Below are 20,018 nucleotides of genomic sequence, written 5' to 3'. Positions count from 1 at the left end.
TGAGGTTGCATTACCTTGGTGTTATGTGCAAGCCCTGTCATCACCCTCTGGTTGGTCACAGCTTGTCCGTGCCTTCTGCACAGCCCAGGGTCTGTGGGCTCGCACGCAACCAGCGCCACGCTGCTGAGGCTGGTCCAGCATGCTGACACACAAACATCACACCCCTGCTTTGCCAGCCCTTCTCACCTCCTGTTCCAGCTGAAAAACAATTTGGAGGCCTCTGTTTAAAAGCTCTCAATGGACCAGCTCTTGGCAATCCCTGCCTCCCCACTCCCCGGTGATTTCAACACGGGGACTGGGCACGAGGAACCCGGGGCCCGCAAGGCTTGGGCTGTGCCCGGACTCAGGCACGGGCAGAGCGGAGCTGCCAGGAATGCTGCAACAAACACACATGGGTGTAAACACACTCCTCACACCCAGCACTGCACACCCTCATGCTCAGGAGACCCACAGTGTCCTCTCCCAGTCCTCCAGGGCCTTCAGCTCCCAGACACCAAGGTGAGGGGCTCGCTGAGAGCGTGTGAGTGTTTCTTTGTGCCGATACAGCAGAGCATCAGTGTGGTGAGCAGCAACAAACCTTCATCTCAGCATCTCCTGGCTACTAAAACCATCAATAAATTTACACAAAGAGTTTCCCTGAAAGACTATTTTGCAAGTTGGGAGAGCCATGGGGTGCTGTGGGTGTTCTACCCCCAGCTGCATGCCACAAGGTGTGCATGATCCATGGGGCCACTGGGCACCCACACACCCCTGTCCCCCCTCCATGGGCTCATACATCTCCTGCTGAGCCTCCCAGCCATTTTCATTGAAGGCTATGGAGCAGAAGCGGTGCTCGCCTGCCAGCAGCAGTCTGGGCAAGCACAGAAAGGGGGTGGGGGTGTTTAGTGCAAGCATTCCCAATTCAGAAACCATTACAATTTAAAAAGAAATAAAATCAAATAAAAAGCAGCCTGTTCACACAAGCCACAGGAATGCAGCTTAGCTTACTGGCGACTCTGTGATTTGGCATAATTAAGAAAGGTAAATGAAAACAACCCCCCCCAGTCTCTGCAGCAAATGCCAAGCAGACAATAAGCAGGGAGTGGTTTTTGAAAGGAGAGGACTTCTTGGTCTATTTGTTGGGCCCTGACTTTGGGCTGATCACTAAAGTCATGCCTGTGCCCACGGTGCCAGATAGCAAGCTGGGCTGGTACCCTGGGACAGGACTGGGCACACTGCATGGATGGGACTGACCATGCTGCATCCCTACCAGAGGCTCTGCTGGAGGCCTGGGATGTGGGCTGAGCTTTACAGGGCAGTGGATGTCCTTCTGCTGCCTCCCCAGGGCTGGAACTGTCACAAGCATTACAGCAATCAGATGCTCCTGTTAGGGCATTTGAATCCTGGCGGGAATGTGGAGCAGGGCTGGGGGGAAGGGGCTTGCTGTGACCTCAGGCTGTGCCATCACAGAGGGGGCAGCTCACCCTGGAAAAGGAGTTTCTGAGCAGCTCGGTGCCAGCTGCACGCTGGGGAGAGGCACCGAGGAAGCCACCACCAACCTGCCACCACCACCCACAAATTGCTGCTTATCTATCATACCTCTTCTGCAAAAGGACCATCTCCTTTTCTGCATTGCCATTATTGCTGGCTCTGCCTTCCTGCAGAAACTATACTGCAATAAGGAAGCAGTGGATAGTGCCATCTTGAAAAAAACCCATCTTTTAGAAAGCTCTCCTCACAGCTCTACCACCCAAGAAAAGTACCTTTTATAACTGGGCTTCTTTTAACCATCTGTGACAACAGACCTTGCTCCCATCAGCATGATGGAGGAACAGGTTAGCAGCAACGCTGGTACCACACCAGAGCATTGAAGCTTTGCTGTTACACGAATACATGAGGCTGTCAGTAAACTGTTCTCACAATTCACACCTTTTTTTCCAGGACAGCAAGTGCTGCGAGACTAATCGTTATCCTTCAACAGATGCCTCTCAACAATACCAGACCACAGTTGTCAGATGGAGGGAAATAAATGTACCTGCCACAACATGCCTCAGGTGTCTGATGCCTTTTGGAAGCATATAAAGCAGTGCCCATCAAATACTCCTGGCAGGAGGAAGAACACAGGCTGCTCTGCACAGTAAGAGGCTGCTTGTTCAAGAAGACCTCTGGAAAAGGGCAGAGGAGACCTGATCTCTGAGATGGTGAGGACAGGTGGAGCAGCTGTGGGGCTGGGAACAGGGTTGCACAGCCGTGGGTCCATCTCTGCTCTGTGGCAACCCTGGAAATGTCACCCAGGGTTATCTGCACTGCAAGTTTACTTTGAGTTGCAGCTGATGCCATGTCCATACTCAAAACCACTGACTTGAGACTGTGGTACTTAGGGGAGCTACCAGGGAGGAGAGCAGGTCTACTTAATGCATTACAGGAGTGCAGCACAGGACAGTGCCACTTTGGTGTCACGGCATCCCCCCACCGCACTCACAGAAGTGTTCTGCGGCACCCACTGCACGTACCACAAACCGCAGAGCTGCCACGCACTGCTGCTTGATGAGAGACGCAGAAACTAAAGCAGTATCAGATGCCTTCTTATCTGGCACCTGGATTTATCTGAGGCAGCAGCTGAGTGGCACTGAGGAGGTGACAAGAGGGAGTAGAGGCTCACAGGAGACTGCCGAGCATGTCTACATGCAAGGTCGACCCCCAGGTAGCACAAACAAGGTACCTTGGTGACAGTCTATCAGTTCAAGAGCTGACAACAGGAAAATACCGCTCCGTGACTTTGGGCACTGAAACGCTGTCTTCCCTCGGCACTGGGTCAGCATACTATGCTGCTCCAGGTTTCCTAGGTTTGTCCTCTGTCTCTCAGCTACAAAGCCACGGAGATTCAAAACCTGCAGCGGGGAAGGTGCGAGCACCGATCCCCCTGCTCCCACGGCAGACACTGCATGCCTGAGCCAAGCTACAACGCAAATTCGCTCAGCTCTCGCTCCCTACAGCACTTCATCAATCTCTTTGTGTTTCAGATCCCTGTCAAACAAGATCCAAAAAAAAAAAAAAAAAAAAAAAAAAGGATGAAGGGGAAAGAAATAAAATTAATTTTAAACCTTTTTTTAAATAAAGATCATTTCTTGCTACTGCCTGGATCCATTGCCTTCCCACTAGAGATATCCCCGGCAGGACGCTCACCTTCCCAGCTTCAGCTGCAGCGTCTCAATTTCCCAAGATTTCCCTCGAAACCCTGTCAATAAACCCCACCGGAGCAGCGATTCCCAGTACCACCATGGATGTGAAAGAGGGCCTTGATACACAGGCCACCATCTGTTCCCTAGAGCCCTGCTCCTGAATGATACCTGTGTTGGAGGGCCAAGATCCCACAAGGAGCCCCTTTGCCAGACGGACACCTTGCAAGCGGCAGTGCCAAGATTGCCTCAGGTGAAAAAGTGTTTCACTGGAAATGAGGGAAAAATGCCAGCCGGTTTCAGCAGGGCCATGGTTTCACCCAGAAGGTGCAGCACGGTCACTGTAGCCCTCCTGGCTGCTGCATCCTTCACTGTCCCAGGGCTGGAGCACCAGCAGTGCCCCCTGCCACCCCCCCGCCATTTTCTCTGTCTTACAGACTTCCTCCTTTGTCACCCCTGCCCCTTGCAACCACTGGCAAGGAGCAGATAATTACTGCCTCACCCTCAATAAGGTTTCTATTTCCCCCGTGCATGGCTCACACTCAGAATACATCCTTTCAGGAGCAGCTTTACGCCACTGATTAGCAGAGCAAGCTTCTCTGTAGAGAGGGGCCGCTGCACTGCACAAAGCTTCAGCTGGAGACAAGACGTGGATGACAGAACAGCTCCTTGGCACGGCAGCAGGACAGCACACCCAAAAAAAGCTGCCCTGACATGAGATAGCATTAACATTGCAACCCTGGGGCTTTAGCTCCTAGGGGTGCTCCGAGGAGCAAGAAGTCTCTTATTAGCTTGAAGATGCCCAGTAGACCCTCCGGGGTGTCCCACAGGGATGGTCCCTGAACCCTGAGGACAGGACAATGGCAGAAAAAGCAGGATCACTCTGGAATTACCAGCTTTGGGCAAAACGGATAGAGGGTGTCTGAGGTCCGTATTTCTTGGCAGTTGTGGCCTTGCTTTCGTCCTGCTGGCTGCGAGGATGAAGATTCGCAGATGTGCTTATAAAGGCAATGCAGCAAAAATTGGCCCAGCTCTTTGCAGTCTCCACTGCCTGTCTCAGGGCTTGAGGCAAGTTGTTTCCCCCCTGCCTGGCAAGGCCAGAAAAAGGCCCAGGTTACCCAGGATGTGAATTCCAATGTCCCTCGGTGGGGTGAAGAACCAGAAGGAGGTGGTGCTGAGCCACTACGGGCTGCTGCTTTTGTCTCAGTGAAGCAAAAGCAGCCCGTATCAGTCTGTCGAGTGCCAGTGTCCCTGTTCTGCTGGGACTCACCAGGAGATCCCAAACAAAGCCTTTGGACAAAGGTCAAATGAGTTGCCTTTGACTCCCCGTGCTGCTGGAACAATTCCCCCCACGCCATGGCTCAGATTGACGCCTGAGGCTGCAAACCACAGGGGCTCATCCTGCTCCGGCTGCAGAGAGTCAGCAAGAGCTGGTGATGGATCAAGCTGTCCTGGGCACAGCACAGCCAAGGAGGGCTTTCCCCAGGCTCTGCATCCCACATGTTCCTCGGGTCCTGCTGCAGCCTTCACACGGGCACTGCAATGACCATCAATCCCTCTAGCTCTCCACAACCCCCCCACCGCTCCCAGGGCCAGGGTATCCCCAGGCAGCACCCGCATCCTCTTTCCCTCCCGCTGTAATACCTTCTGCTACCCGCTTTGGCCCAGGACAACCCTGCCACTCTTCCCAAAGCCACAGTCCAGCCCACCCCACCCCCTGTTCCCCGAAGCCTCCAGCCCCAGCTTCATGAAGGTTATGTGTTGTGGGGTAGATCATTACTCCATTACTCCGAGGTTTGGCTTGTCTTCTTCACAGGGATCTATGGTAAGTGGCTTTCAGCCTCATCTAAAAGCATTAGTCCTGCATGCTGGGTGGGTGTCCCAGGAGAGATGCATCACTTCAGTACTTGGGCTGCTCCTAGGATGGCTGCCGTCCTCCTCCGTGAAGAGACAGCAGGGCTCAGGGAGGCTGCGGCTGCAGGAGACGAGAAGGCTGCTCAGAAGAAGGGAGGGAATAAATCAAACTCTTCCTCCAGTTGTGCCAGGGAGAAAGGAGAGACAAGCGAGGCCCTGGACCCCTGCAGTGAGCTCCACAATGGAAATGTTCACAGCTAACCATACCAGCCGCTCAACCTACCAACACTCTGCCAGGCTTGGCCATCGCCGGCCCTGGGGAGATGGGGGGAGAGGAAGGTTGTGACCCTTGGCAAATTGGGAAACGCCTGCCCCTCCCAACCTCACAGTCACTCTAAACAAGAACCAGACACTCCACAGTTCGCTACCCCAGGAGATCCCCTTGGTAGGGCTTGTTCTCATCCTCCTGGGGGCTTGGCTTCCATCTGGGCTGCTGGTTGAAATCCAGCCCAGGCTGGTAGTGACTTCAAAAGCCAGTGTCATCTGCAGAGTAGTGGGTGGTCCACGTCAAGCGAGTCGATGGCTGACTGTTCTTATATAAGCCACCACAATAGGGCCTCCTGCTCAACAGCCTCAGAAGAAAGGCAAAGGGCTGGCTGCCTCGACCACAGGGAGCGGAGCCCATCCTCAGCCCCGAGGGTGGTCCCACTGGTGCAGGACGAGTCACCTTAGTAGGCTGGCATGGGGAGGTGGTTGTGCATCCCTACTAACAGAGGCTGTCGATCTATCTACCTCTGTTGGGTTTGTCCTCAGCACCATTGGCCAGCCTCAGCTTCACCCTCCGCACAAAGCACAACAATAACCGCACACAAGGGAATGGCTTGGAGGAGGGGATCTCCTCTGCTAGCTGTGCTTGCAGCATCCCAGGCAGGATCCAAATGTGCCAGCCTCCGAGAGGCACCCACACCCTGTGCCGGGCTGCAAGAGCAGCAAGGGCAGCCAATGGGTCCCTGCAACAGCCCCACAATGCTGGCACAGGGATGGCATGGGGGGAGGATGGTGGCAAGGCAGGGATGCTGCGTGCCCGCAAGCCCCAGCAGAAGGACGCAAGCCAGGTCTGCTGTCGCTGCTGCCCGCTGGCCTCTTGCCCCATGCCCCGAGGCCCCCGAATCGAGGGGGGACAGGGCCAGGGGCTGGCAGTGGGCAGGAGGTTCTCACAGCTCTGGCAGGCAGAAAGGGAGGGCGGAGGGTAGGACGAGGCGGGGGGGCTCCGAAACAAATAATAAAAACAAAATCCCAGTAAGCACGTTAGAATTCGTTTGAAGTACAGAGGAGCTTTCAGGCAGGGTTATGTACATCTCCCAGCCCGGCGTGATTTACACATTCCTTGCAAGCAAAGGAATCTTCCCTGATTTGAAGTAAAACAGATGTTTTGTGTTTTTCTCCACTACGCGCCCCCCACCCCCCGTCCTCCCCAACTCCCAGTCTCCCCACCCCCTTGTAATAATTTCTTTATTGAAATGATGGCTATACAGCCAACCAGCCAGGAGCGAGAGCCCTGCTACCCTCAGCGAGCCTCTGCCAGGACTGCAGACCCACTGCCCCACATTTCGGGAGGGTGCCTCGCCATTGCGGTGGCCATGCTTGCAAGCATCCAGAGGTGTGGAGCCAGCTCCGCTCTCCTGCAAATGCTGCTCTGGGGTCATCGCTCCCTGCAGGTTTCTTCCCTTGCTTTTCCCTCTGCATGGAAGGATTGCAACTCCTCCTCTGCAGCTAGAGCTAGGACATGGACCCTCCATCCCTGCTCCACCAGCCCAGGTCCAGGAAACTTTCTAACCTCTACTGTCAGTCCAACGCTGTGTTTAATGGTGGGACTTGCTCTGGATCCTACACCTTAGGAACACACCTCACCCTGGCTGGGCTCTGTCCCAGCAGTGTCGATCGAGAAGGGCAGTCTGGCCGATGCCCATGGACTGGCAGCAGCTGCATTGCTTGCATATCCCAAGTGGAACAACCCAGCACAGGGGATGGCGTTAGGCAGGCAGGCTGGAGCTGGGACTTTCTCTTGGTTTGAGGACTATGTGACCTCAGCCAAGTGACTTTACCCGTATTTTTGTCCCATGTTTTTCATGCAGGAAAGTCATTTGGGGAAGGAGCTTCCTTTTCCCAGAGAAGTGCACAGCACAGAGCAAAGCAGGGGCTTCTGAATGCTGGTTGATGCTGCAAACTACTGGCACAGCCATGCCCTTGAGTTTACACTCAGAATAATAACTCACGGCCAGTAGCAAATCCATCTGGCTCCCCCCATCTTTCTTTTCTTTCTCTTTTCTTCTTCTAAACCCTGTTGTTATTTCTCAGTACTTCGTTGGTGGCAGGGTGGGAAGTTTTTTTGTAACACATTCTCGTACCACTGGGACTCACTCCCCATTCCCGTCTGGTACAAGAGATTGCACAAGAGAGAGAAACAAACGGGGATGAGGAAATGCATGTTTATGAGAGGCAGCACTGTCATCGTGAGCAAGGGACCCCCCGCAAGAGCCAGCCTGGGAGCCAGTGGAGAGTTTCCATTCCCTCCTAACACTCCATTCATGCCTTGTTTCATACCTCCCCGGAGGCTCCGCGACTGGCCACGCTCCCACAGCACGGTGCAGGACTCACACCCTCCATGTGCTGCCTTCCGCGATACTTGTTTGTTGGGTGGAAGGAGAGAGATGTTGTTGTCTCATAAAGATAATGAATTGAGAAAGAGCAGCGCCCTGCGCTGTTGCATGTGCTGCTTGTTTTCCTGCTGGGGTTTTCCCTCCTGCATTGCCCAACACCCTCCGTGCCGTGCACCTCGCCTGTGCCCGCTCCCCTCTCACACACACACACACACACCCCTGCTGCTCATCCTTGCAGGGCTCTTCGTTAACACCCACCATGGAGGCTTGCATGGGCCTTCCCTGCTCGGTGTGCTGCGGTCGCTGTGATGAGCATCCTCCTGACCTGATCGGGAACCCTCCGTATAATCCAAACCACATTGCTGCCTGATCAGATACAGTCACCGGTAAATAACCTTGACTGCAGTGGTCTGGAAGAGCGAGGGATCCTATATCACTGCTATTAATGATTTAGGATCGTACATTGTTTGCAGATGACACAGAGAAGGTCTCATCCCTTGCTGCTCCCTGCCCAGGCACCTTCCCCACAATGGTCCCTGCCCCACCTCACTTCAGAAGGCTCTAAGTTAAAGTCACTGGGGTGACACCTACCCCTACCCCACGCTGGTGTGCATGCAAGGAACGGCGATGGCTGATCTCTGCACTCCCTTTTGCACGACAGAGCTCCCAGAGATGGGGCTGGGGTCCTCCTACAAACAGGTGGGGTATTAATAAAACCAAAAGCAATCGCCCATGCACACATACTACAACCCACCTGGGTCCCTCTCCCTTCTGCTCCTGCAGCCCCCTGCCTCCCCCCACTTTTTTTCACACACCTCAATTTCATTATCTCTCATCTTGAGCTGCCTGTTACGTGCTTTTTGCCAACATAAATATTTAATCCTGGTGCATTGCAAGAAAGGCCCTCATGGAGTTAATACTTCAACTCATGTTTCCACTTGGAAAACAATTCAGCGTGTGGCTGTGCAGCAGGTACAAGCCAGGGACAGAGCCAAAAGCCGGAGGTGGCCTGCAAGAGCTTGAGAGCCCATGTGGGGTGATGCGGGTGGGCTTCACACCGCGGGCTGGGCTGCATGGGGGCAGCTGTGCTGGAGCAGCGAGCGGGCAGGTTTGGCCAGGCAATGGAAGAGCCACAGGGACGTCACTGCCTGTGGAGCACGCTGCGGGGTACGCTGCCAAGCAGAACTCGGGGTGCGGCACTTTGCTGGGCTCCAGAAGTATTTAGGTTACTCCTTTCTCCACAGTGCTTTTGGTTGCAAAGACACTGAGGCTATTTCCATAACTGCGGGGGGGTGGGAGATGCTCAGGGGGGGAGAGAACGCTATGCCAGGGGCTGGCCTGCTGCAGAGGCAGCTCTGGTTGCTGCTGCCGTGCACTGCCCTGCAGCTGCCCTAGCAGAAATCAGGAGAAGAAAAGGTGGAAGAAAAGCTGCTGGGGGCACAACAGCTCAGACCTGAGGCAAGGTAAGCACCCAAGCCCACGTGACTGAGCTAGCGGGGCACCCAGTCAGTGGCCCCAGGTGTCTGGGCAGGCATCTCCCTGAATCGGGGCTCCCTTCGCACCCCCTCCTGCCAGGGCAGCAAGGCTCGGCGCCTGGCTCCACCAGCACAGCTAGTGAAGACGGGCCCCTGCCCCACCACCCCCTCCACCCACCACCCCCTGAACAAAAAGAAACCCTCAGACCCTACTTCTTTTTTAGAAACATTTAAATTATGACATAAGCTTTGGCTCCAAGGGTTTTCAGTGAAAGCCAGGGTATTTTCTTTCCTCTTTTCATAACAAAAACCATATTGCTGCATAATCAGATTTATCTCATTCCTGATGAGGGAAGTGAGCGTGTGTGCGTGAGGTGACCAGGAGTGATGAGGGCATGTGCGCTGGCAGCAATCACTCTAAAGGTACTCAGGGCAAATATCATACCCTTGGCAGTACGAGTTGGCATCAGACTGGGGAGACCAAGCAGAGACCAAGTGGGCCTTAGCTCCAGCAGGGACCACCTCCCCATGGCAAGTCTCACCTCCCCATGCAGATGCCACCTCCTCAACCAAGTAGCTACTTCTTGGCTTTCTCTCCCATTTTATTACGCTCTTCTCCTCACTACAGGAAACCTAGCAAAGGGGCTAGCTCAGTTCTAACACATCTGCTTTACAGCTGGGAAAATTCAGGAAGAAGCGGTTACTTTGAGGTTACTTGCTAACCTTGAATGTCTCCATTTTACACTGACCTACCCTGGTGCAAATTCAGCTGAAGCCAATGGGAGCTGTGGCTCTGCCAGCAAAGCCTGGAAGATGATGGTCCCAAAATGGAGATGTATGAATTCACTGGCTACTTTTGCAAACACAGGTTCTGCAGCAGGGCCTTGGCCATCTAAGTAGCTGGCCAAGCAACCAAGCCAGTTACTTCAGCCATAACCTAACCTGAGACAGGCAACGAGGGCTGCAAACCTGTGAAGTTGAGAGATTTCTAGCCTCAGCCCATACAACCGCAAAAGGCCCCCAAACGTGGGCACTCCTGACAAGTCCGCTTCCAAGCAAGAGAGTGAAGCAGCAGCAGCCGAGGTGGAGCAGTTGCAGCCATGCCCTACCACACTCCTGCTCCATCAGCAGAACCCAAGGCTGCCTGAAATCTAGGGGAGCAACATCTCCATCAACCACAACAGGGCCTAGGCCAGACCCCATAACCGAAGATGCGACCAGCACGGAAAAATCCAGATGCGCTCAATATCCACCAACTAGGAAAATACAAGCAAATTTCTTTTGCAGAGGGGAAAAAACCCCACCCCCCAAGGAATAAGTTCAAGGTCACTTGAGATCTACTGGAAAGCAACTGACTTCAGCAATGGCCTGTGCAGGGGGGGTCCAGCACCCACACAGCCTCCCCAGGACAAACAGCCTTGCTCCGTGACCCGGAGGGGGAGAAGGGGTGGCGGAGCTGTAGAGGTCACTGTGTGCTGATAAACTCCAGTGCAGCACAACCAGGAGGTGGGTGCTCACAGATGTAATGTTCTGTGCAGGTCCAAAGATTAAAAAAGATATTTTTTTTTTTAAATACGCACCCAAAAATAACTAAAGGAAAATTAAGATAAAGTGCTCTCTGGGGAGACAAGGCTGGTGAGGGACTCTGTGCTGTTTAACAACAAGAAAAGGATGGTGTGGGATGTGCTGCAGGTGTTATTTAGAAAACTGAAACAAAACAAAGAAAGTTTAACTAGTTTTATGGACTTGCAGGCCATACATAAGATATATACACATTGCTGGTCTGAGCTGGGACAGATCTGGTAGGTAATGGCATCCAAACTTTGCCTCTAGAGTGTGGAGGAGAAGATGGGCAGGTAGGATTAGCTCATGACTTATCTTTTTATTTAGATAAGCATCATCTTTTGGGCCAAATATCTCCAGCTTTTGGGACCTGGGGTCCCATCCAGAGTCTGCGTGAGCTGATTTACTCCACAGGCTGTGGGTATGGCTCCAGGTTCAGATAAGACCTGTGGGTGCACCAGTATCTGAACACCTGGGCACCAGAGCAGCTTGTCACATCCTTCCTGGGGTGTATTTACGGATGCAGCTGTTTCGGCCTCTCCTTAAGGCTATAATTAGCCCATTAAAAACCTGAGTTGTCTGCAGTTATCAGGCTGAGCTGCTACTGGGTGCAGGGAGGCAGTCAAAGGAGAAGGCAGGAACTTCCCACCCAAACATCGAAGTGTTTACTAGTGACACATGAACCCACACGTGGCAAATCCAACCATCGTTTTGCAGGCAGAGTCTGCCTGGGGTGTACCAGAGCTATCCAGCCACAAAACAGTGCACAGCGAAGGGACAATCACCCTAACAGAGACCTGAGCAGGGAAACAACACCAGCACCGTACTACAGAAAGTACCAGCTCCAATCCTGCTGCAGAGCAGCCCTGCTAGCCCAGGCCTGCACCCTGTCTGACACCCCCTTGCTCTCCTCGTAGCTTGGCAGAGCGACCCTAAAGCCACAGGACTGCCAAGCGAACGCGGCCATGCTGTGTCTGGCTCGGGCTGGCTCACAGGCAGTCTGCTTGGATCCTTCTGCATCACGCTTGCCCATAATTTAAATTCCAGGATCAGCATGGGCAGAGCTTGTTTTGGGCTGTGTGCACCCCAGCAAGACTGCAAGCAGGGCTCGGATCTGCAGAAGTGATGTAACACTGCCTCTTGGTGTCAAAGCCCTGGTGCTGCCCCCCACAAGGAGCGAGCATCGCTCCTGGAGGTGCAGCAGCAGGAGCTTCATCGGCACTTTGGAACAGAGGGGAAACTCCAGCTGGCAAAGGGGCATCACCTGCTGTCTCCAGGGCTGTGCAAAAATGTCATTTTGCCACCAGGTTGGTTTTGCTGGGAAAAAAAACCCCACCACCAACACACTGAGAATAGGAACAAGAGAGAGGGGAGGTGTGAGACATAAAGCCAGCCAGCAGCACTTTTGAGGGGGTGCCTCGGGTTCCTTGATGTGCACTCTCAGGTACCTGGGTCCCCAACGGCAGGCAGAAATTAGGAAGAGGAAACTGTATTTTTATGCAGGAGGTATTGCTTAATCCCCTGACCAAAAAAGCAATTCTCTTAAGTGCTTTCCTGAAGTGGGGCTTATGTGAAGTGTAACGAAGGGCAGCTCTTGACTCTGCTCAGCTCCAGCCCACTGAACAAACTTCAGGCATGTCACATAACCCCTCCCTGCCTCAGTTCCCCTTGCTAGGACATGGCCAACAAGAACAAAAGCACTTGCCCTTCTCCTGACCTATTCCTTCCCTACAAGATAAAAGAAACGTCCATGCCAAGCAGTGAATTCCTTGTGTCCTGGAAGGGGAGAGGGTTCAAACCTTGCTGTAAGAATCAAACCAACTTGGCCCCCAGCTTTCCAGCCTTCAGGAAAAAAGTGTTCTATACCACGGAGAACTGATGAACAAAGCCAATGACTCCAACGCAGTAGCACAATGCATAGCTTAGAGGCAAATCAAAGCCAGCAACGCCTGTGCGTTGATATTTATATTGCATCTCTTGTACTTGCTCTCCCATTAGGCAATGAGATAAGACTTGGACAGATGTATGTTAGTGGCATTAGGTTTCTACACACTCAGAAATAAGAATACTCTCCAAGTCCGTAACTGTAAAGGGCTGCCGACAGGGGATGGGTGACAGGGAAAAGGTGGAATTGCAAAGGTCCATTTGTCTACCAACAAATGAAGAGGCCAAGCTCCTCCTCTCCACCCCGTTACCATTTCCAAGACGAATCCTATATTTGCACATTCCCCCAGCTGCAATACCCTACACAACGACCTGTCCATGCCTCCTCCTCCCTCCCCCGCTGCCAGCCTTCCTGCAGCCACCCCCAGAGAAGCAATACGAATGGGCCTGGACCCAGCCAGGTTTGGAGTTTGGATGCCGGGAGGTTTTAGGCCAAAAACAAGAATGTTGTATCAATGCAGATGTCCTGAGGAAGGGATGGGGAGGAGCCAAATGTGGGAGGCAACAAAGGCTGTTCTGTTTCTCTTTGTGGCATGGGGTACGAGCAGAAGCAGAGAATTTGTGGAGGATAACCTGATCTTTCCAGCGAAAAGGACGGAGATGCTCATACACTTGGCAGACACTAGCGTCATGGTTTAACCAGGACAATTAGGGAAGAAGGTTCCATAAGGTCAGTAGAAAGGTGCATCCTGACTCCAGATGTGTCCCAGGTGGCTGAATACTGGTGGCAGAGAGAGATCAGAAGGACTGAGGCACAAACCAAACTTTTAGAAGGGCGATGGCCAATGGATGCTGCAGCAGCACCTGGAAGCCCTGATCTCATTCACCCAGGCTGGGCTGTATGCAGAGATAGCGAAACAGAGCTTAAACCCTGTGCCTATGAAGGGGACAGGCAAACAGATGAGGATGAAAGTGAGACAAAGTGATCTGGTTAAATCACCCAGCAGAGCAAATGGCAAAGTTGGGGAAAGCCTCCAGCACTTTGACTGGCCCTGAAGAAAGCATGAATGTCTTCCTTACAGCTTTTTTATGTGTACCCTCCTAACACTGGAAACTTCAACGGGAACTAACCTTCTTCCATGCATGGGACTTCATTAATATCAGCAGTAAGAGAGATTGTCTCCTCCTTGTGCTGAACCCCTGACCTCCGTGTACAGCCCATCCTTCCTGGCACCAACCCACCTCCACTGCAGTCATCCGTGCGCAGCCCAGGCGGGGCCAGACAGTTTGGTGCTGGGCTTCCTTCAGCAAAAATGACCACACATCTGATTCTGAAGCAACCCTAAACTGCTGAGGGAGGACAAGCCTGCATTTAGAGCACAGGGACTCAGCAAACACTTGTTCAACTGCTGACTTGCCTTGTTTGAGCTTCCGCAAGCCAGGAGTGCCTGAGAAGAAACTACAGCCATACACCACTCAGCTTCAGGAAGCTGGAGAGCATGTGGAATAGAAGAGGTGGATTCAATGAAGCAGCACAGCTCCTGTGCACACAGGGGACTCAGCCAAGGGCTGTAACAGATGTGTTTTAACCCATGCCACTGAGCTATTTGGGATCTGTCTCCGATTGCTCCAGTGCTCGCTCACGTGTCTTTCTGATGGAAAACCAACAATAACAATTAGTATCATATAAGGAACAGCGGACTGCTGCCAGCATTAGCACACTCTTGAGCACCAAGGGTTTCCATTCCACTTTTTATCCCAGCTATGCACAAGGCAGAGGTCAGTCAACATTAATCAGCCTTGCTCTGGGCCAGCTCCTCCAGCACATTCAGCCTGCTGAATTGCAATTACCGTCTCTCTGTGCTATGATGGGTTCTCCCTACTCAACACCTTTGCTGCTTGTCTTAAGCTGGCCGAAATAAAAGGACGCTGTCAGCCAGCACGTGATGACAGAGGCTAAGCTTGGCCATTCTGGCGATGGCCTCCAGACCCTACAGGGGATGATGCTGTCTGGGCAGGGCTTGGTGGGTCTTGGCTGCAGGTGAAAGCCTTGTGTTGTTACTCTAAGGTCTAACTGAATCCCCTTCCATCTGATGGCAGTGTCCCATCTCCATCCCCTGGGAAGGGGTTTCCACCCTTCCAACACTCCCGAAACTTGCTCTCCCAGAGCCTTTGGGTTGGTTCAGGATCACCCTGGGCAAGCCCTATCAGAGCCAACAAAGGGAATGCAAAGTCGAGGCTCCTTCTTAGCACGTGAACACACTCCAAGGAAAGGCTTTGGAAGGGATCCTGATGACTTCCATATTATTTCCAGTAAATTTTGTGCTGATTCTTGGCACAAACACCGGAAATGAATAGGCTAGGTCAGGAATGTAAATAAAGTGAAACATTGGGATTTAATCTAATCTATAATTATAGTATCTGTGGCGCAGGGAAGGAGTTGGTGTGTTTGCACTGCAGCTCCACTGAGGAGCTGGAGGGGGTTTTCATTTCGCTTTCCAAAATTTCCCTTTTTTGGCTGAGGGATACTTGGTGTCTCCCCAAGTATCTGAAATGAACGTGCTGGGCTGGCAAAACCACTTTCCAGTGGCTGATCAGGTACAGCTCAGTGAAGAGGCATCCCCAGGCACTCAAGGAACGACAGGGTGAGAAGCTGAGATGGATGAGCTGGACCGAAGGCTCAGGGAGGCTGTGGGAAGCACAAGGGAAGCTCCTACCTCCACAGTGACGAGATCAGTTGGGTTTGTAGGATGCTGAGCTATGTAAGGGCCATGAGTAATGAAAGCTTAGTCCTTCCAGGCTGAGTTTGACCTCTGAGACAAGCGAGAGCCCTTCCTCTTGACTGGTGTTTGGTGCATCACAAGTTGCCTGTCACAGCACAGTGCTCCCAAGCTCCCAAACCATCAGTCTGACTGGTGTTAACCACTGTCCGGGCTGGCTGGTCCATGCAAAACGAGTACTAAACAGACACACAGGCATCTCTCCCTCTGCCTTCCTCACCCATCCTCTTCCAGTTCAACCCAGGAGGACACTTGACAGACTGCTTTCTAGCCAACCTCAGGGGAGAACAAACACCTCTCCTGCAACACATTTTGAAAGAATTATAAGACTTTGGGGTTTTAACAGCTTAAACCAAACTTGACAGTCTTCAAGGACCACCCTCAGTGTCCCTGTGTGTGTGAACGTCAGCAGCAGGGATCCCCACACATGGGCACCCATGTCTGACAGACCAGCAGGACTCTCCACACGTGTACCGGAGCCTACAGAGCACACACATCTTTGCTGACATGAGCTACTTTCCCTTCGAAAACCCTCCGTGCAGGGACACCTCAACCCCAAGGCACTACAGGCAAAGGGAAGAAAAGGGCTGACAGGCAACATACTTTTGTCAGACCGAAATTGCAAAGGACGAAGAAATTATTTCTTCTTTTGTTAGCTTATGTTTTGAAATTACAGAAGTCTCAAAAGCAAAGGAATCAATCTGACTTTGTTTATTTGTTTGCTTGTAGAGCATATTTTGGTTTTGACTTTCATACTTAAGCCCAGCTTTGATCTCAGGCTGGTAATACTCCAACTGAACGGTCAATGGCAGAGTGGAATTGCCTAGGTACTGGAGAAGAAAAGAGACAGAATGTCTGACACATTTACAGAGCAGAAGAGACTTCCACAATCTCACAGTTCTCTCTCGGTTTATGTGATACCCTCAGACTACTGAACAAGCAAAAGCATCAGTGCTGCAGACTCTGTGTGCTCACCTAACAGCCTAGAGAAAAGCACAGGTCCCTGTTGAGTGGCTTAAATCAGGATTCTACGCAGGCCAGAGCCTTCCAAGATAGCTATTTTTCCACGGAAACAAATGAAACAAGCAGAAGAAATTCAATTTATGAAATGACCCTGTTCCCATGTTTCTGTTGTTGTTACATCTGCACGGGCTCAGAACAGAGTGTTAGCCTCACATTTCACTGTTCTGGCTTTCTTCATGCTGTGTTGCAACTGTATGGACATCTGAACAGAGGGATATTTGATGCGTGTGCCGATGAATCTGAGAACACTCAGATGCCAAGTAAACACGTGCTGGTTAGGACGCAGGTTGGAGCAAACGTGTGTGTGTCGGATATGCATGCATCCACGGCAGTGCATGCAAACACATCGAGCAGTAGGTGTACCAGTGCATGCAGGTGTGCTGGGCGTGCAGCAGCCAGCGCTAAGAAGGGTGTGCTGTAGTGTGTGTGCATGCACACTTTTTTGGATGCCCAGGAGCGTGGGTCTATGCCCCACGGGTGCCAACACAAACATGTGTCCATACATGTGTGCTTAAGTGTGCACAGCCCTGGGAACAGCGTGCCAAGCCCTGCTGAGCATTAGCTGTGGGATGGAGCCAACACTGTGCGTCACCCCAGGGCCTGTCCCCACACAAGGATGAGGTCCAAAGCTCCTTGATGCCAGGGGACTGCTGCCTGCTGGCTGCCTGCAGCCACGGCTCCCCACAAAAACCTACTGTCCCTCACCCAAGGGCACCCACAGAGAGTCGGAGCTGCCCATAGCACCCCCAGAACACGGGGCATGGCTGACTGCTTACCCCCTCCGTGGCCATGTGCCTCACAACTGCAAAGCAGAAGCCTGGCCCTGACGGAAGAGATGACAAGACTCTGGACAAAGCCTTCTGCCGTCCACCCAAGGCTCTCCCAGCCCTATGCAGACACCAGGAATTAGATAACAGAGCCCCTAAAGCGATGGGTGAGTGCAATTATCCCTGCCCAGCAGATGGGGAAGATGATTTGGCAGCCCAGGCTGCCCAAGAGCCAGACCTTCTGGCTCCCAGCTCCATGCACTCACCTCAGCAGCAGCCCCCACATCAAACCCAGCGGCTCTTCCCTCCCCTGGTGCCCCTAGCAGCCGTAAGCCGAACGGCTGAGAGCTCACAACCAGCTGATTTTATGGGCGGTGGGTTATTAGCAAGCTCTGCGGTTGCTCCAGCCTCTCCCTGGCACCTTTTCAGAGCAGCAGAGCTCCCAGAGATATTAATAATTGTATTTATGCGTTATATATATATATATTTAACAAGAAAAACATTTACAATTATTAAATGGCAAGAGGTATCACTTGGAGCCCACTCCTGGAGGCAGCCCTGCTCAAGAGATGTGTGATAAAGGCTGCTCCTTCTTCGGAGGCTGTCAAGATACTTAACCAGGGGGTGGTGAAGAGGGAGGCAAAGGGAAAGTATTAATCAAGGTCTTAAAAAGTTCTCACTGACAGACCATTTGCCAGCTCTCACTTTAAATGCTTTTGTGGTCCTATAAAAAGTTTCATTACTCACTACAAAATGTGTTTTAATTATTACAGTCTCTCTGACATTAAGCCCTGGGTGTTTCTTTCTCGTGTACTCTGTATCTGCTCTGTCTCCTTGCCTTATTTCTCAATTTTTTTCTCTCTTACTGTCCTGACTCCTGATATCCCCCTCAAGACAGAGGATGCCCTCGCTAACACAAGCCAAGTTGAAAAGCCCAGACCTCCTCCAAATGATAATGAAGGGGAAGTTAATATTCAGATTCTGAAATTATCCCTTTGCTTTGGACACTAATTACTCCACGTGATTCAAACAGACAATCCAATCCCACGTGCTCAAAGAACATCTCAGAAGAGGCAAGAGAACACCAGCACAGGCACGGCCAGCCACCCCTGCAGGGGGAACTGGGTGGCTGGCAGATGGACGTGGTGCCTCGCTGATCTGTGGTATGTGTCCTACCGACATAAACAGCAACTTATATAAACACTACCTATCGCACTTTAAATATCTGGCTATTTCAATCCACCAGGCATTTAGCAACTTGCTTCAATCTGATGATATTAGCTCAGTTCATCCGTGACAGATGACCCTATCCACCCGGCATGGACCGGGAAGCCCAGGATGCTGAAAATGTGAGTTATTCCAGTGGAGTCTCCCACAGACTCCCAGTGCCTCCACCACTGTACTGGCAAACACTGGTTTTCAATTTTCACCAGCTGAGCAGAACATCCTACACAACAGAAAGAGTCTCCTTGTTTGCCCGGTGTCTGCTGTAACATCGGGCTGACCGAACAGATCAGTAACAATCAAATAATAGCATCGGAAAAGCCTCCTTGCCCCCAGACCCTCCCCACATGCCTCTCCTTACTTGTACAGACCATCTGGTTCCAGGCACTTGAAAATGACTGAGTAGAGGCTGGTTTCAGGGACATCTCCATGGCTCCTACCCGCTGCCACACAGGATGTTGCAAGGCCAGAAAGCAAATCATCCGCAAAGCTCAAGGATTCTCCTGGAGAGCAAAGAGATGAGCAAGACCAAAACATCAATACAGGTGCAAAATTACTGCTGACTATTTAAAAAACACTGTAGGAACAGCTCTACACAGGACAGGCAATCAACAAACTCTAGCTGTGGCTGGTAGGAATGGCCCCAAGTCTCCGTGGAGAATATCGTCTATGGACAAAGCAAGTAGCAAACACAACTGGGCCACCAGCTGTTGTCACAGCAAAATGTGTTTCTGCTATGTTAGATTATCAGGAAAGAAGACATTTTCAGAGCTTGGATAGAATTGCTCTCAATGTGCTCGAGGTGCGTGCATGTATGTTTTGTTTTGGGTTTTTTTTTTATTATTTTTATTCAATGAATATCAGTAGCTTTGTTGAGGTGCACTCTGCCATCTCCTGGAGCTCTGACTGGAGCTCCTTCAGCTGTGCTGAAGAACACTCGACCCTTTACAAGCATTGAAATGAAAAAAAATACTGATTGAAAATGCTGAAAAACTTTCATTTTTTTTGGGTGGTGGTGGTGGTGGTGTGTGTCTTCTAGTTTATAAAGCTTATTAAACACTTAGATCGTAAACCAGCTAAAACTGAAAACACTCCATTTATTAATCTTTCCGGGCATGATTATCTACTGCCATGCAACCTGTCTCCTTGCAGTGGGCAGGAATGCTCATTGCATTCAATTCCCATTTTACATCAATGTAACTGAAAGCCCAAGGTACCAAGCTGTAAAAAAAACAGAGCAGCTGCCCTGGTTGTGCCCCCATTCCCACTGATGGGAATCAAAGGGCTGCTGCAGCTGATAGAGTTGTGCTGGGATAAGCAAACCTGGACCCACAGATTGCTCTGCCGGCTACCTTGTGCATGTGTAAATGTCAAGACACCACAGCAGAGGGAGGAGGAGAATTCCCTTCTCAGCACTTTATTTTTCTAAAAGCAAAAGTGACTGATGGCTACTGAAATGAAGCACAAGTCTAGGTTCTTGGTATAGACCGTAAGAAAGAACCCAGTGGTATGAGCAGCCCAGAATGTCTCACTGTGCAGCCAGATTACCCAGGTAAAAGAAAAAAAATTCCTCCTCCCTAGCCCCCCCAACTCACATTTGCGTCTTGTCTCAAAATACACAACTCAGTAA

At 51.7% G+C, this 20,018-nt stretch overlaps 1 protein-coding gene across 1 annotated transcript in view; it reads right to left on the bottom strand.

Annotated features, from left to right (window-relative positions):
• Positions 1 to 20,018, bottom strand: part of ASTN2 (astrotactin 2) — a 353,959-nt gene that overhangs the window by 14,772 nt on the left and 319,169 nt on the right. Inside the window, exon 20 of the mRNA XM_037399819.1 lies at positions 18,750 to 18,891. Within this exon, the coding sequence (XP_037255716.1) occupies positions 18,750 to 18,891 (142 nt within the window). The remainder of the gene's footprint in view (positions 1 to 18,749; positions 18,892 to 20,018) is intronic.

Source organism: Falco rusticolus, chromosome 9 (assembly GCF_015220075.1).
Source record: "Falco rusticolus isolate bFalRus1 chromosome 9, bFalRus1.pri, whole genome shotgun sequence".
Taxonomy (NCBI): domain Eukaryota; kingdom Metazoa; phylum Chordata; class Aves; order Falconiformes; family Falconidae; genus Falco; species Falco rusticolus.
Note: the sequence above shows the minus strand (reverse complement) of the source record. Positions and strands in the feature narration are given on the sequence as shown.